The sequence below is a fragment of the Eptatretus burgeri genome, chromosome 5 (genome assembly GCF_056783735.1).
Source record: "Eptatretus burgeri isolate ZD-2024b chromosome 5, Ebu_testis_v1, whole genome shotgun sequence".
NCBI lineage: Eukaryota > Metazoa > Chordata > Myxini > Myxiniformes > Myxinidae > Eptatretus > Eptatretus burgeri.
In genome coordinates, this window is record NC_140965.1 from 72,753,975 (window position 1) to 72,772,020 (window position 18,046).

General features: G+C 46.0%; 1 protein-coding gene across 8 annotated transcripts in view; it reads left to right on the forward strand.

The window, feature by feature from the left end:
• LOC147026687 (histone-lysine N-methyltransferase EHMT2-like) overlaps positions 1-18,046 on the forward strand; it is a 189,557-nt gene that overhangs the window by 124,723 nt on the left and 46,788 nt on the right. For all 8 annotated transcript variants that reach the window (XM_085882392.1, XM_085882393.1, XM_085882394.1 and 5 more), the window contains one exon: positions 284-385. In XM_085882392.1, the coding sequence (XP_085738518.1) occupies positions 284-385 (102 nt within the window). The remainder of the gene's footprint in view (positions 1-283; positions 386-18,046) is intronic.

Consider the following 18,046-nt stretch of genomic DNA (forward strand, 5'->3'; position numbering starts at 1 on the left):
CGTATTAAGCGTCCCTCATATACTTTTGTGGAAAAAAGATAACAATGCTATCATCATCAAATTATTTTCAATTTTTCATTTCCATGTTGTGGATGATGGTTGTATTCAACAAAACAGCCACATAATCCAGATAATTGTAAATGCAGTTTACATCTCTGCCTTGAATTTAAACGTGGTTTTTTTCACGTATTTTAACGCATTGGTGTTGTTTTGTTGAGGCATAGCTCTCAAAAAACAAAACAAAATCAAACTTTGTTTGATGTGTGTTTTGCTGAATTTATAGGATGACGAAGGGGCGACGTGTCTTCACTTGGCAGCCAAGAAGGGGAACCTGAATGTGGTTCAATTTCTACTTTCAACAGGCCAGGTGAACGTCAACTCCCAGGTGAGAATTTACATATATATATATATATATATATATATATATATATATATATATATATATATATATATATATATATATATATATATTCCAACACAATATTGTGATTGCTACATGTAATATGCCAAAATTGTAACAAGTACCAAGAAGGTTCCAGAATCTGTATTTGTGGAATAGCTAACTCGACCTTCATTTAAGTCGTAGGAATGATTTGACTTATTAAATTGTGCAGTGAATACCATGATGACAAAGCTGCTGTCATCACTTTTTGAGTATTCCAAGAAAGTTCCAAGTTCGATGACATGGCGGTGGATTCCGCATCAGTGCCACTGTTCACACAGAGACACTCCTGCGGAATCTACGGAGGCCTTTCAGGAGATGGTCAGCCGTACCCCTTGGGTATGTCACACAAACGGTCTGTCATGGGTGTTGGCCTTTCCTTGTAATGCGAGTCCCCTCTTGGTCGGCGAGGTGCAATCTTTCTTGGTGAGGAGGGTGTATGGATATTGACACCTAGCAGAGCATGGATTAAAAACAAAACCTGTCAAAGGGTGGAGGAGCTCCGTGTGAGCAAATGGCCATCCATATCTGGTGCCCAACAGTACCTGTGGATGTCATCCTGCAGTTGGGTTACCTTTTTCTCGGACGTTTGTGGTGGGATTTTCACTCTGGCCACTGCAAAATACCTCATTACACAAAACACAAAAAGATGCAAAGAAAACTGAAAATCCACTCCGTGGAAGTAAGTACCTCCTGTTCAGCTGCCCTTCACAGGGAAGCTCACCAGATGACGGCATTGGGGAAAAGCCATTGGGACCAGCATTCTTTGATGATAGGAGGAAAATCACAGGGTAACTTTCCTGGGTCAAGTTGCGGTAGTGTGTGTCGGGGTGGTGCTGAGGCATCGTCCACCAGACGGCGGTCTCCTCGGGTTAGCCTGAGGCATTCCCTTCGGGTCAGGTTGGGTCAGGTATGGGAGCATGTGCAGGAGCAGCACGTCGCTGCGTCCACTTTCCGCCGGTACTCCAGGGGCCTCCGTCTGGCCATCCCCCAAGCAGATGCCTGGCCCATCCCCATCTCCTTGAGATGATGGTCAACCTGCTGCAACCATGAGGCACATGCTCGGCCCATTAGCCTCCTCCACTCATGAGGCTCTCTCGCTGAGAGAATCGGATGAGCAGGATCAGCGTCAGGAAAACGAGCCACGTGCTCGTACAGCCACAGCTGACACTCACAGAATAAGCAGGTAACAAATCTCATTTGAGTCTCTCTCAGCAACCGCTGGTTGGACACAAAATCCGACCAGTGATAGCCAAGGATTCTTCGAAGAGACCTGGTACCAGAGGAATTAAGTCTCCTCAGATCCCTGGTCAGAGTCCAAGTCTCACATCCGTAGAGCAAGACTGGAAGCATCAAGGACCTGAAGACTTGGACTTTCATCGTCCTGCACATGTACCAACAGTGCCACACCCCATAATCCAGTGAATCTATAACTCCCCAGGCCCAACCAAGATGTCTATTGACGACTGGCTCACAGCCAGCAGAGACATGAATATCACTGCCAAGGTAAGTGAATCTCTCCATGACCTCAATATCCTCATCACAAATAGGTGCAGACAAGATAGCAGCATCAAAGATGTCATTGAAAACCTGCATCTCAGTTTTGACCCAGAAAACCCATAATCCCAGCGGCTCTGACTCCTCATTCAGCGCCTTGAAGGACCCCAAAAGTCTATCCAGTCTCTGCAAAGATGACTGCATAATCGGCGAAATCAAGGCCAGAGATCTTGACATTCCCAAACGATGCACCTAAGCTTGTTCTCTTTGACATCCTCCCCAGTATTCAGTCTATCCAGGCACAGAAAAGTGTGGGACCAGTACACACCCCTGACGAACTCCATTAACAACTGGAAATATGTCGGAGATGGTATCACCACATCTCACGGCACTCTCAGTACCAGAATATCGTTCAGATATCAGATTGATCAGTTTTGGTGGCACCCCACGTAGACCAAGAATCCTTAAGAGGGCATCCCGATTCACTGAATCAAACGATTTGCAGAGATCAACATAGGCTGCAAGCAGTCCCTGCCGAAACTCTCATCTGCGTTCGGTGAGGACACGAAGAGCAAGTATACGGTCAATCGTTGACCTCTTTGGTGTAAAGCCTGACTGCTCTGGGCACTGGTGCTCAAGCAGATGGTGGCGAACCCTATCAATAATTATCCGAGCAAAGGCCTTGTCCAGCACTGAGAACAGCATCAACCCTCGGTCGTTGTTGCATTCCTGGCGATCACCCTTCCCTTTACAGAGAGGGACAACAAGGCCCCTCTTCCAGTCAGTTGGGATGATGCCTGTGCTCCAGGCAGAGCACAGATCTGCATGCAATGACACGAGTGCAGCATTTCCACCAGCCTAGAGAAGTTCAGCATGGATGGCACAGATCCCTGGAGCTTTACCCAATTCGACCGGTTCACCGCAGTCTGTGTTTCCACAAACAAAGGTGGACCACAGTTTATTGGAGGCTCAGTAATAGGGACCATAACACTCCTGACGTCCAACTCAACAGCTTGTGGATTAGCCTGGTATAGCCGCTCAAAATACCTGGCCCAGCGAGCCTTCACTCCGGACTGCTCTGTCAAGAGCCCACCACCCTCGGCTCTAACTGCAATACACCAATGCAGGCTTGGAGGAACGCAATGCATGAATTCCCCTGTAAACAGGTTGAAAATCACTTGACCACAGGTGATGCTCCACCCCTTCACAGATTCCTTCAGGTGGGTGACTTGAATGTCCTATCCTTAATTGAAGATGCTCATCTCTCTCAGCTATCATTTGAGCTCCAGCGTTTGAACATCGGTATTGCAGCACTCTGAGTTTCCAAGACCGGATATTGGTGAGATCATGGCGGGTGGCGACACCGCCGACTGGTAGGGTCGCTATGATGGTTACCGTGCCCAAGGAGTTACTGTTGCTGTGTCCAATAAGCTGACTCTCATGATAATTGAGGTACCACTAGTCATTGAACATATAATGAGACTGAGTATTCTTCACTCCTTGGGTGTCATTTCCCTGGTCTTTGTATATGCTCTGTCTGAGGCAATTGATCTCACTGTGAAGGGGGCATTCATTCTATACCTTGCTCAAGTCTGTGGTTTATCGGTGCCCCAGGCGAGATACTCTTCTAGTCTTGGGGGATTTAAATCCATTGACTGACACTGATAGGGATGGATATGAAACGTGTTGGTCCCATTGCATCTGTAACTGTGAACCAGAATAGCAATAAGTTCCTTAACCTTGCAAGAAGTCATAATCATGGACTGAGGGTGGCCGGTTCATGGTTTCAGCACCCATAGCCTCATCACTAGATTTGGTATTCAAATGCTGGTGGTGTGTCAAAGGAGATTCACCATGTGCCTGTTGATGGTCGCTGGAGGATGATCCAGAACTGCGGGGTCTACCGGAGTACCCAGTTCCTCAGTACCGATCATAGGCTTGTCGTTGCAACTCTGAAGTGATCTCAAATTGAGGAGAATGGTACCACCCCATGCTTGGCTGCATGTTGGCAAGCCCAAGGATGAGAGGGTAGTTCAGGAGATTCCAAGCAGGCTCAGTTGAGATTTGGGGGGGGGGGGGGTCTGGGTTCTTTGGGAAATCCTGAAGGGTTGTGGAGTGCTTTCAAGTCCACTGTCCTTGATGTTGCTGGTGGATGTCTTGGAATTCACCGAAGGGCGAAGAAGAACTTTGTCTTAAAAGGGACATTGCATAAAATTGACCACAGTCGCAGGGCCAGGTTTAATAACAAAGCTGAGCTGTTCAGGAAGTTGAGGCGTAAAGCTGTGTGTATGCTGAGAGCAGAGAAGGAGGCCTATGTGTGAGGAATCTGAAAGGGTAGAGTGTCACCTGTCGTCAAGTGGTTCTCATTCTGCTTACAGAGGAATTTGTGCATTGTGTTCCTCCAAGCCCGTCCCTTGGTGTACTGCAGTTAGAGCGGAGGGTGGTGAGCTCTTGACAGAGGAGTCTGAAGTGAAGGCCTGCTGGGCCGGTTACTTTGAACAGCTGTTCCAGCCTGACCCACCAGCGACTGAGTTAGATTTCAGGGTTGTTCCTATCCCTTGTTGGTGGATCTCCAATCAACCCTGAACCACCTTCGTTTGTGGAACGGTTGCGGTAAACCATTTGAAAGGTGGTAAAGCTCCTGGGATCTGTTGCATCCACGATGAACTTCTGAAAGCTGCTGGAAATGATGTACTTGGGTCATTGTATGCAGTTCTTTGCTATGTTTGGAGCACAGGTATCAAACCCAAATGACTGGAAGAGGGGTCTTGTTGTCCCTCTCTGGAAAGGGAAGGCTGATCACCAGAATTGCAACAACTCCCGAGGGCTGACACTGCTCTCAGTACCGGGCAAGGTCTTTGCTTGGATAATTATTGATTGGGTTCACCACCATCTGCTGGAGCACCAGCTTAACTTGGAACCCAAAGCAGTCAGGCTTTTACCAAAGAGGTCAACGATTGACCGTATCCTTGCTCTTCAGATCCTCACCGCATGCAGATGAGAGTTTCAGCAGGGGCTGCTCACAGCCTACATTGATCTCCGCAAAGTGTTCGATTCACTGAATTCCGTTGCCCTCTGGAGGATTATTTGTCTTTGTGGGAGTTTGTGGGAGAATGAGGAGTCAGAGCCGCTGGAATTACGGAGGATCAAAATGTAACCCTCCGTAATCCTGTATTTCCTGGATTAAAACTAAGATCCCGGCTTTCAATGACATCTTGGATGCTGTCATCTTGTCTGTACCTGTTTATGGTGAGGATGTTGAGGTCATGGAGAAATTCACTTACCTTGGCAGTGTTGTTCATGTCTCCGCATGCTGTGAGCCAGAGGTCGATAGACGTCTGGGTCAGGCCTGGAATGTAATGTATTCACTTGATCATTGAGTGTGGCGCTTTCGGTACCTATGCAGGACGACGAAAGTCCGAGTCTTAAGTCTTTTGCCCTTCCAGTCTTGCTCTACGGATGTGGGACTTGGACTCTGACCAAGAATCTGAGACAGACACTTAACTCCTTCGGTACCAGGTTTCTTCAGAGAACCCTTGGCTGTCACTGGTCAGACTTTTTGTCCAATGAGTGGTTGCTGAGCAAGAGTCAGATGAGATTTGTTACCTGCATGGTCCGTGAGCATCAGCTGCGGCTGTATGGACATGTGGCTCGTTTTTCTGACGCTGATCTTGCTCACCAGATTCTCACCGAGGAAGCCTCGGGTGAGTGGAGGAGGCCAATGGGCCGACCATTTGCCTCGTGGTTGCAGTAGGTTGATTGGCATCTCATTGAGATGGAAATGGTCCAGGCATCTGCCTGGGGGATGGGTAGCCGGAGCCCCTGGACTACCGGCGGAAAGTGGATTCTGTGACACACTGCTCGGGCGCATGTTCCCATTCTGACCTTACCTTCATCTATCTGTTTTCTTGCTTTCCCTGATTCCTTATTTGAGACTTTATCCTCATATTCTGTCACTCTAAGCATGGCTCTTGTGTCATTAACAAGTCGGGCTCGCTCAATCTATGTCGGTCCCCAGCGATTGCGCACTGAATCAGATTGAGCTATTCCAACCAGGCATCCTTCAACCCGGCCTGCTGAATGCTGTTTGTTGTTCTGATAAAACACAACATTCTATGTGAAATTTGCATCAAGAATAGCCTTGCACGATTTATGGTGGATGTTTTTTGAGTGGGTTTAATAGTTGATTCCGGTCAAGAAACCTGATATTTTAGACCTGTTGAGCGTCTGTGACACGGGTTTACATGAAAGACGATTACTCTGGCCATATCCATTTACAACGGTGGCAACATTGTTTCTTTAGCTTGAGGCCTTCTTCAGACACGGAGGTGAAGGAAGACACAAAGCCGATTCATCATCCTATAAATTCAGCAAAACACAGCAAAACACAGCAAAATACTTCTAAGTCTCATCCTTCCCCTCTCCCCACCTCTCTCATCGCCCTCCTGCCACTTGGCCATGCCGACACTCATCATCTCCCCTCCTTCTCAAAGCTTCCCTCTCACCCCAGACATAATCTGTTTCTATAAACAAACCAGACATAATCTGTTTAACACAAACTTTCCTCCTTCAAAATGTCTATGACTCTCGAGTCTCTCTCCCTCGTTACTCCCTCCTCCAGTATGACAGAGCTGAGCATCGTCCTGGTGTCAGAATTGCTCTCTTCATCAAAAACTCCATTCCTCCATTCCTCACCATGCACTGCCCTCACTCCCACACACCCCCAGGAATACCTCTGGCTATGGCTTCCCCTCCACTCTCACCTCATGTCTATATATAAGTGTGTTGTCCCCTCCACCAAACAGTAATGACTCAATTTACACCCCACTCACCAAAAACATGGACCAACTTCTATCCTCTCATCCCAACTCTCTCTTCCTCATATGTGGTGACTTCAATTGTCATCATGCCAGTTTTCTGGTGTGGGTACCTCCCTCAACTGCCATGGCTCTTCAGCAAAAGACTTCTGCGACTCATTGGGACTGACACAATCTGTCAACTTCCCTACCGGGTTCTCAACCAATGGTACTCCATCTCTTCTGGATGTGATTTTGACCAATTTCCCCAAAAATATCTGCTGTTCTTCTTTCGCTCCAATCGGTTCATCTGACCACATGCTTGTCAATGTAAACATCTCTCTGGCTGTTGTAAGACAACCACCTCAGTGCCATCCATTCTGGCATTCCACTCAGACCGACTGGGAGGGACTTCAAGCAGCCATCAAACTTCAAGACTGGTCTTCCATCTCTACTTCCTCCGACATCAACTCATCCTGAGAATTCTTCAATGGAAACTTCCTCTCTCTCTCATGCACAGATTTATCCCATCTCGCCTTCAGTTGTCCGACGCTTCCTCCCACCCATGGTACACTGAAGTTTGTGGTGAGGCAGTTGTCCTGAAGCAGCTTGCCTTCGCCTCATGGAAGGTAATTCAACTGAAGGCAATCTCAGTTCCTTCCACAAAGCTCGGAACAAGTGTGTATCTACCCTCAGGAGAGCCAGAATACAACATCTTTCTCATCTCACATCTGAACTCTGAAACCTGTCTCCCTCCTGCAAATCCTGGTGGCATCTAGTTAAGTCTGTTTCTGGGGTGTCTACTTTCTACTTGGTGTCTCTTTCTTGTCTTCGCATGAACAGACATCCCTATATAGACCGGAAATGGGGTTTCTCTGTCTCTGGAATGCCTGTGTGGCAGCACCTTCTTTGTATTTGGCAAAGCAGTTGTATTGAAGGAGCTGAGCCATAGCCAGGTAAGTTGTAGTTGTTCCAAACCTCAGTTGAGACTTTATGTCTGCTCCATGCTCAATCAGGCAGACAAATTAGAGCAAAGCTGGAGGTAATGAATTGTAGATTGAAGTCTCATGAAGATTGCCCTCATATTTACATTTGTGATCAAGCATGTGCCTACGCAATATCTTGGCAGCTTTGGCGAGAATGATGGCATCAGAGTAGGTTGATGCTTCTGACATGACAGGACCTACATCCTTCTTGAATGTCAGATAAACATCACATCCATCTTTGTAGGTTTCCAACGCAGGTATCTCTGCCATAAGCTTTTCTTTCAGTCTGGTAGAGTTCACATCAGGTATATCTGTTCCAAATTGTTCAAGTCTTTCCTTGTAAAGACTCACCAAGTTAGCAAGTAGAAATGAAACAGGCCCATCACTGCTGTTTCTTGTCTCAATGACATAGGTAAGAAGTTCAGAGAACACCAAAGGGAAGACTTCCTTTTCTTGGGATGACTGGACTTTTTCTTTGTTCTTGGCTGTAATGTGTGCCCTCTCTCTATGATACAGAGCTGTTAAGCAAGAGTAGTGGTATTTCAGTTCCAGGGCAACCACATCTCCACCGCTCAAGACAGCCAAAAGCTTGCCATCATTAAGATTGCGAGCACATTCATTAAGCTTCTCATTTAGCTGCATGGTCATGGCTTGTCGCAACTTTGACTTTGGTTGTATCTTTTCACACAGGAAACACCGTTGCACTTCCATGCTAGTTCTTTGCATTTTTGAGTGCCCTTCTCCTGGATCATTTTGAATTTCAGCTGCTCTTTTAGTGGCACGCTCAAGTTTATAGCTGTCAAACATTTTGCGACAATTTTGGTGGTACTTGGCACTATTTCGCCTCAGTGTATCCTCAATACCACCTCCTTCATCCAATCTGGATGGGTCTAACCTGATCGGTAACTGGTGGATTGCCTGAAATTGTGGTAGGTTTTTTGCTATCATGGAATAACCATCAGAACTACACTCATAACGGGCTGGGGGAGACTTCGACTCTTCTTTTGTATCAGTCTGACAGAGGCAACACTTCCTCCAGTCAGTTTTAGGAGTACAACTCAACTGATTATTAGTGGACATATTGAACAGGTTAAGGCCGAGGGTTTATCCTTTTACCACCTAACCGTACAAAATACATAAGCACATTGAGATATGGGATACAACTAGGTTCATACATACAAATGCCCTACACCTAGCCCGATCGTTCATCCAGTGCCATTTAAGTCCCGTGCGATCTGTACACCTTCCGGGTAACTGAAGCCCCATTACCCTTGGCTCGGCTCTCCCGCACTGGCACATCCTGTCAATTCAGGCGCGACTATCTAATAGTGTAATACGACAACTAGCTATACTTCTAGCTGAAATATATACAGGGGCTTATTAGATAGCATTTAGGACACTCAAGTATATTGCAAACTACAGTTTAGGTTAGTAAACTCCAGCTACAAGTAGTACACTATAAGCCGACACTGAACCCCATGCTGAGTCTCACAGCAGTGATGTTACCAGTGTGCCCTGATTGTGCTTTAACATCACTCTTATTCACATAATGTAATCGAGCTTGACCGCATCACCTCAATACATGATCACAGATGTTGCCCAGCAATATCTGTGATAATTTTGTAAGACAGCTACAAAAGTACTGATTTTAAGTCATGCAATGGCCTCCATCTTGAAAACTAGTAACCATTTTCGAATATTAGTGCCAAAATATATTTCTCCAGTCAAAATACAATCTTTAACATTTGGATCAATAGCATGTTCCTATTTATAGACGTTTAGCACTGAAAACCCTTTTTCCTATTTTATGAGACGGCCATCTTGAAAAATGGCGGCCATTTTGTTTTTCAACGTGGGTAATGTACTGTTCTGAGAGAATGGTTTCTGGAGCACATGTATACCAAATTTGGAGCTTGTACCATCAACTGAAAGATTCTTGTGGGATACTGACTTAATCTGCCCCACTATATACAGTGCCTTCAGAAAGTATTCACACCCCTCGACTTTTTCACATTTTGTTGTGTTCCAGCCTGAATTTAAAATGGATTAAATTTAAATTTTTTGTCAGCGATCGACACAAAATACCCCGGAATGAAAAAGTGAAAACATGTTTTAAGAAATTTTTATAAATTCATCAAAATGAAAAGTTGAAATGTCTTGCATCAATAAGTATTCAACCCCCTGAGTCAATACTTTATAGAAGCGCCTTTAGCAGAGATTACAGCTTCAAGTCTTCTCGGGTATGTCTGTATCAGCTTTGCACATCTGGATTTGGGGATTTTCTCCCATTCTTCCTTGCAGATTTGCTCAATCTCTGTCAAGTTGGATGGGAAGCGTCGGTGAACAGCATTCTTCAAGTCTTTCCACAGATTCTCAATGGGATTCAAGTCTGGGCTTTGGCTGGGCCAATCAAAGACTTTCACATTCTTGTTCTGAAGCCATTCCAGTGTTGCTTTGGCTGTATGCTTGGGGTCATTGTCCTGTTGGAATGTAAAAATCTTCACCGCGGTCTCAGGTCTTTTGCAATCTGAAGCAGGTTCTCCTCAAGGATTTGCCTGTGTTTGGCTCCATTCATTGTTCTCCCTTTCCTTACAAGTGTCCCACTCCCTGCCACTGAAAAGCATTGCCATAGCATGATGCTGCCACCACCATGCTTCACGGCAGGGATGTTGTTAGATGGGTGATGAGCTGTGCTCGGTTTCCACCAGACGTAGTAGCACTTTGCATTCAGGTGAATGAGTTCAATTATCATCTCATCAGACCACAGAATCTTTTGCCTCATGCTCTCAGAGTCTTTCACGTGCCTTTTTGCAAACACCAAGCATGCTGTCATGTGCATTTTTCTCAGGAGTGGCTTCTGTCTGGCCACTCTCCCACAAAGCCGAGATTTGTGAGGTGCTACAGAGACTGATGTCCTTTGGACGGGTTCTCCCATCTTTGACGAGGAACTCTGTAGTTCTCTCAGTGTGGTCATTGGGTTCTTGGTCACCTCCCTGTCCAAGTTCCTTCTTGCCCAGTTGCTCAGTCTGGTCAGACGGCCAGCTCTAGGAAGTCTGGGTAGTTTGATATTATTTCCATTTTCTAATGATGGAGCTCTTGGGAACTTTCAATATTCTCAAAATTGTTTTATACCCTTTCCCAGATCTTTGCCTCCTCACAATTCTTTATCGGAGTTTTACAGTCAGTTCCTTGGACTTCATGGTTGAGTTTCTGCTCTGACATGCACTGTCAACTGTGGGACCTTGGAGAGAAAGTTGTGTTTCTTTCTAAATTATGTCCAATCAATTGAATTGGCCATGGGTGGACTTCAATCAAGTTGTAGAAACATCTCAAGTATGATTAAAGGAAATAGGATGCACCTGAGCTGATGCTTTGGGTGAACTCTCAGATGATGTTGAGAAGTCTTGGCCTCTTATCCGTGATGCTTTCCTCTCTACAGCATCCAAGACAGTTAGATTCAGTAATCAAGAGAAACGGCCCTGGATGACGGCTGATACCCTGGCCATAATTGATATGAAGAGGCAAGCACAACTTCAAGGAAACATCCCAGAAAGAAGGTGCCTTGGAGGTGTCTATCAGACAAAGTCCCCCGCTACAACTGCAGGAGCAATCGCCCGATCACCTTGCTATCAGTCCCTGGGAAGGTTTTTGCTCATCTTCTCTTGAACCGTATTCACCCCCTCCTGCTACATCATAGACACCCCCAGCAATCTGGTTTCACTCAAAATATGTCGATAACGGATGCCATGCTCTGCCTCCGTATTCTTGCAGAACTTCATCGGGAATTTCAGCGTCCATTAAATGTGGCGTATATCGACATCAAGGCCGCATTTGACTCTGTTGACCGAACATCCCGATGGAAGGTGCTGAGAGGCAATGGAGTTCCATCATCACTAATAATTATCAACTTTTTTTTTTTTTTTTTTTTTTTTGTATACCTTGGTCGAGGCTCGTATGAGAGCTAACACACAACTCACAGCAAGGAGGCATGAGACAAGAGGGGTGGGAGTGGAAGGGACAAAACAGTGGGGAACAGACACATTAGGTGAACTGTGGAAGGGAGAGGGATGGGGATGGGACGGGGAACATGGCGAAGAGAAGATGGACATTTCAGGGACTTTCAGGAAGGAAAGCAGGAGAAATGAAGGAAGTGGGCTTGGGTGGATTATCGGGGGTAGAAAAGATCAAGGATTTGGATGGGGGAAGATAAGAGGTGGTGGTGAACAGCTGTTTTGAAAGCCTGGAGGGAAGAATGGGAAAGAATAGAGTGAGGAAGTTTATTCCAAAGGCGGGAAAAAAGAGGAATGAAAGAGTGAAGATGAGGAGTGATTCGTGATTTTGGTAGTTTTACCAGAAGGGGGTTGTTGGCGGACCTTGAGCGCCCTGTGGAAATGTGGTGGGGACAAATCGCAGAGAGAGCAGGGGGGCAAGGCTGGAGAGGAGTCGGTAGAAGACAGAAAGACCACCGACCAACCTGCGGTGATTGAGTGAGAGGCCCAAAGACTCAGCTTCATTGCGGGAGATGCCGATGATCTTAAATGCCCTGGTTTCGACAGCGTGAAGCCGAGAAAGGTGGGAGGCAGGAGCACCAGCCCAGAGGGGAGAGCAGTACTCCATCAGGCTACGGACAAAAGCTTTGTAAGTGGTCAGGAGCTCAAGAGGGCCGAGGAAGGACTTAGCACGACGGAGGATTCCCAGTCGGCGACTGGCTTTTGAGGCGAGGTTGGAAATGTGACTTTCCCAGGAAAGGTCATGGCAGATAGTGAGACCTAGAAGCTTGAAAGAAAAGACTTCTTCCAGAGGATTGTTGAGAAAGTGGATGGGGGGGTTTTGTAAACGGTCCTTTCGAAGAGACATAGTGAGAGTGTGAGATTTGTCTGGATTGAAAGACATGTTCCACGTGTTGGACCAGTTTGTGATTTTACCCAGATCTGCAGTGAGTGAAGAAGCTGCTGCTTGCCGGTCTGAGGGATGACAGATGGTACGGCAGAGGGTGGAGTCGTCGGCAAAGAGAAATAGAGGATTTTCCAGAGAATCCGAGAGATCATTGATGAAAACCAGAAAAAGAACAGGGCCCAGAACGCTACCTTGAGGAACTCCAGCCTGCACAGGAAGAGGGGATGAAAGAACTCCATTTAGGGCCACACGTTGACTGCGACAGGAGAGGAAGTCTGCGAGCCATGAGTGGAGATGGCCTTGAATACCATGGGAAGAGAGTTTGGTGAGTAGGGCAGGGTGCCAGACTGTGTCAAAAGCACGTGATATGTCCAGGGATACGGCTCGGATTTCCTGTCTGGCATTGAGGACCTCCATCCATTGATGGGAGAGCAGAAGCAGCATATCCAGGGTAGAGTGACCTGGTCTGAAACCAAATTGATGATTGGAAATCAAGCCATTGGAGAAGAGGAAGGATTTCATGTCTGAAGCGATGATGGATTCCATCACCTTACTGATGATTGGGAGAAGGCTGATTGGTCTGTAGTTACAGGGATCTGTTTTTGCACCTTTTTTATGCAGGGCAGTGATGTTAGCAGATTTCCAAGCAGATGGCAGATGACCTTGGGCAAATGAGAGGGTGAATAGAACAGAGAGAGGGTGAGCAAGAGCAGAAGAGCAGGCTTTGAGGACACGTGGGCTGATGCCGTCTGGACCGGTTGCAGAATCTGACTCGAGGTTTGAAAGCAAGCTCTCCACCTTGTCAGGAGAAAAGGATACAGAGTCCAGGGACAGTTGGGTGCGACTGGGTAAAGTGGGTAGAGATAGTGATGGGTTTAGGACACAAGATTTAGCTGCAAACACCGAGTTTAGACATTCAGCTTTATCACGTGTGGAATCAGCAGTGCGGCCATTTGAGGTAAGGGAGGGGATGGAGGGGGAACATACACCAGAAACAGATTTGATTAAACGCCACCAGGATTTTGAGGAGGGAGAGAGGTTTGAGAGTTCAGACTTGAGATGAGAAAGATGTTGTTTTCTGGCTCTTCTGAGGGTAGATACACACTTGTTCCGAGCTTTGTGGAAAGAACTGAGATTGCCCTCAGTTGGGTTTGCTTTCCATGAGGCAAAGGCAAGTTGTTTCAGGACAACTGCCTCGCCACAAGCTTCAGTAAACCAAGGGCGGGAGGAAGGGTAAGACAACTGAACACGAGAGGGGATAAATCTGTGCATGAGGGAGAGCAAGTTTCTTTGAAAGAATTCCCAGGATGAGTTGATGTTTGAGAAAGTAGTGATAGGAGACCAGTCTGTCAGTTTGATGGCTGCTCGGAGACCCTGCCAGTCGGCTTGAGTGAAATGCCAGACTCGACGGCGGTGAGGTGGTTCTCTGATAACAGCCAGAGAGATGTCCACTTTGACAAGGACGTGGTCAGAAGAACCGATTGGAGCGAAGGAAGAGCAGCAGATATTGTCAGGGAAATTTTTCAAAATCAGATCCAGAAGAGATGGAGTACCATTGGTTGAGATCCGGGTCGGGAAGTTGACCGATTGAGTCAGTCCCAATGAGTCGCAGAAAGCTTTTACTGAGGTGCCATGGCAGGTGAGAGAGGTACCCACACCGAGCCAACTGGCGTGATGACAATTGAAGTCATCACATAAGAGGAAGAGAGAGTTTGGATGAGAAGATAGAAGATGGTCCATGTTTTCGTATAGTGAGGTGTAGATGGAGTCATCACTGTTCGGTGGATGGTACAGTACACATATAAACATGAGGTGGGAGTGGAGGGAAGCCGAAGCCAGAGGTATTCCTGGGGGTGTGGGGGAGTGAGAGCAGTGCATGGAGAGTGAGGAATAGAGTCTTTGATGAAGAGAGCAACACCTCCACCAGGACGAGGCTCAGGTCTGTCATACTGTAAGAGGGAGTAGCCAGTGAGAGATACTTGGGAGTCATACACGTCTTGGGAGAGGAAAGTTTCTGTTAGGCAGATAATGTCTGGTTTGTCAGTGGCAACCTGTATGGAAAGATCTGAAAGGTTTGAGCGAAGGCCCCGGATATTTGAGGTCCACACTTTTAATGAAGAGGAAGGGGAGGAGGCTTTGGGTGTAGGAGGTGGAGGGGGAGGGGGAGGATAGGACAAGGGACGAGGGGGGCAGGTAAGGAGGGTTGCTGAAGGAGTGTGGGGTATTGCAGAACAGCGAGGGGAGGGGGCCAAATGAGGAGGAGAAAAGGCTCTGTGGTGCTGGGGGAGAGGGGGGACAAGAGACAAGGAAGAAGGCAGTTGAGGATTTGAGGAGGTGGAGTGAAGAGATGGAGGTGAGAGGGCAGTGGAGGCAGGCAGGTTGGTGGATGAGAGGGGGGGCGACTTTGAGAAGGAAGAGTGAGGGGGATGAAAGGTGGGAGAAAGGTGAGGGGGGATTTTTGAGAGAGGTGAGAGGGAGGCTTGGAGGGAGAAGAGTGGGATGGTTGCTTTGAGAGTGAGAGTGAGGGGTGAGGGGGTGAGTTGGCACTGAAGTTGGAAAAAAAGAATGGTTGATGGAAAGCGAGCATCCATGGCAAACTGTGGTTTTTAAAAGTTTTAGGTCAGAGATGCGATTTAACACAATTCTTGATGGATGCAATGAAGGCGAATTCAGAGCATGGAGAGAAGAAGCGCTGTAATAGTTGGATTTTTTAGGCAAGGAATGAAGGAGAGGTCGAAATGAGAGCAGTCTGTTAAAATAGCAGAAGAGTAGTGCATTGTGAAACAGTAAAGAGTACCACATGTGTGAGAGAGGAAGATGAAGCATTATAAGATCGTTTTTGTAGTTAAAAATAATGTATGAGAGAGTTCAACAGATGAGGTCATGGAAGTGTAAAAAAAAAAAAATCGAGGAAGAAGACGAGGAGGAGGTTAAGAGGAGAAGAAGAAGCAGAATCGGGAGAAGGTGAGCGTGTTGTTGTTGTTGTTGGGTATATGTATATATATATATGTATATATATATATATATATATATATATATATATATATATACATATATACATATATATGTATATATATATATATATATATATATATATTTTTTGTTAATATTAATATATGAGAGAGTTCAACAGATTAGGTCATGAAAGTGTAAAAAAAAAAACCTGATCCGGAACCTCCATGAACATACAACATCCCACGTCAGAGTGGACACCGACTTATCATAACCTTTCCCCACATCTTCTAGAGTTTGTCAGGGTTGCATCCTTGCTCCCTCCCTCTTCTGCTGCGCCATGGACTGGATAATGTCAATGTGTGCAGATCAGCTTGGAATTAATGTCGGTTGAGAAATAATCACCGATTTACTTCATGCAGATGATGCTGCCCTATTTGTGAGCATCTGGCCGGTTTACTGGCCGGATGTGTTCAACTGCTTTGAATTGGTTGCTAAAAGCCTAGGCCTTTAGCCCTCATGGCGAAAAACTAAAGTACAGAATGTTGCCATTGGTCCTTCTCTCCTGCCAGTACCTATCTCTGGTGTCATGGTGAAAGTGGACCCTTTCACTTTCCTGGGCTCCAACATTCATTCATCTGGATACTGTAACCCTGATGTGTGGAGACGAATCGGCATGGCTGGCTCTGTCATGGGGCAACTAGAAGCTGTCTGGAAACAGTACCGGCTTAGTTTACCATCAAAGCTCTGCAATAACAGAACATGCATCCTACCTGTTCTTCTCTATAGTTGTGAGACATGGACTCTTGAAAAATTACGAAGACACTTTACAAGCTTTCCACATGTGATGTCAACCTCACGTCCATGGGGTACGACAGTATGACCAAGTTTCAAACAAGACTATTTTGCGAGATCACTAGATTAGGCCCCACCACACTCGATATTGCAAGGAGACGCAATTCTCTGTTTGGGCACATCTGCCGTTTAAATGAGCATGTACCGGCTCATATTTCTTTTGAATTTGCCACGAATCTTACCGTGGCCACTGACCCGATCCAACCTGGCACCGTCCTCAAGGACGCCCAACACTTTCTTTGTTACACCAGTGCGCCAACGAGTTTGACCTCAGCCTACGTGAATGTTGGCAGGAGGCGGAAGACTGACAGTTATGGGGGTCGCTACGTCCCAGAGTTGGGCATGCACATTAGTAGTAGTAGTAGTAGTAGTAGTAGTAAGCTGAATTTGGAGTGCCATAGCAAAGAGGTTGAATACTTATTGATGCAAGACATTTCAGCTTTTCATTTTTAATTAATTTGTGCACATTTCTAAAACCATGTTTTCACTTTGTCATTATATGGGGTATTTTGTTTCGATCGGTGACAAAAAAAATCTCGATTCAATGCATTTTACATTCAGGCTGTAACACCACAAAATGTGAAAAAAGTCAAGGGGTGTGAATACTTTGTGAAGGCACTGGTATCTAGTTTTAAGTGCAGCAATACAAATTCAGGAGAGCAGACATAAGTTTCTGCAATTTCTCCCAGTTATGGCAATGGAAACTGGAGTGAGGGGGGGGGGGGAATGGCAAGTGGACCTTGAAGCTAACCTCGGTGTAAGGCACAGAGGTTTCTGTGAAGACGGGGCTAATGCTGTGTCGGGAAAGTCTTTCCTGGTAACGGGCGATTTCTCCTGATTGATGACTTGCACAGACGGAATTCCTCTCGATATTGCTTTGGAATTGTCATGCGTTGACTGGATATACGAAGAAAAATTGTCATTACCCACACTGCCAGTCACGATGACAATTTTTCCGCTCAGCATTGAATTTGTAATTGTTGCCAAGGAGATGGTGGTACAGGTGCACAAGGGCGAGAGCAGGAGGGGATATTTCTTTGCTAAAGGCAATTCCTGTTAAAGTGCAGAGCCATTTGCTTGGTTTATCATGTATTATTTTGGATTTTTTGCCTCAGGGGTGGAGAGAGAGAGAGGGGGAGGATGATTTCAGACTGTTTTATGGTTTTCATAAACGGCATGAGGCTACTTTGCACTTTGTGTGTTTAAAATGTAATTTTCCTTCTCAAAGATGAGGTTTCTTGAAGGCTTGTTTATAACCTTTTGTTTTTTTTTTCTTCCATAATTCGGATGCTCTCTTTACTTACATTTCATATGGAAGACGGTTGGTGATAAGAATGAAAAAGAAAGTGTGAGGCTTTTCATTACCTCTGCCACCAAAGGTGGATGGAGGTTGTGTTTTCACACCTGTCTGTCTGTCTCTCTGTTTGTTTGTCTGTGAGCAGGATATCTCAAAACGTTTGGATGGATTTGGATGAAATTTTGTGGATGGGTTGGGTGTGTGACAAGGACGAACTGATTCGATGTTGGTGAAGATGCAGATGTTAGAACTTTTCAAGGGATTCTTCACCATTGAGAGATGACGCCAAAAAGTGTGTTTAGCATGATATTTCAAAAAAAGTAGT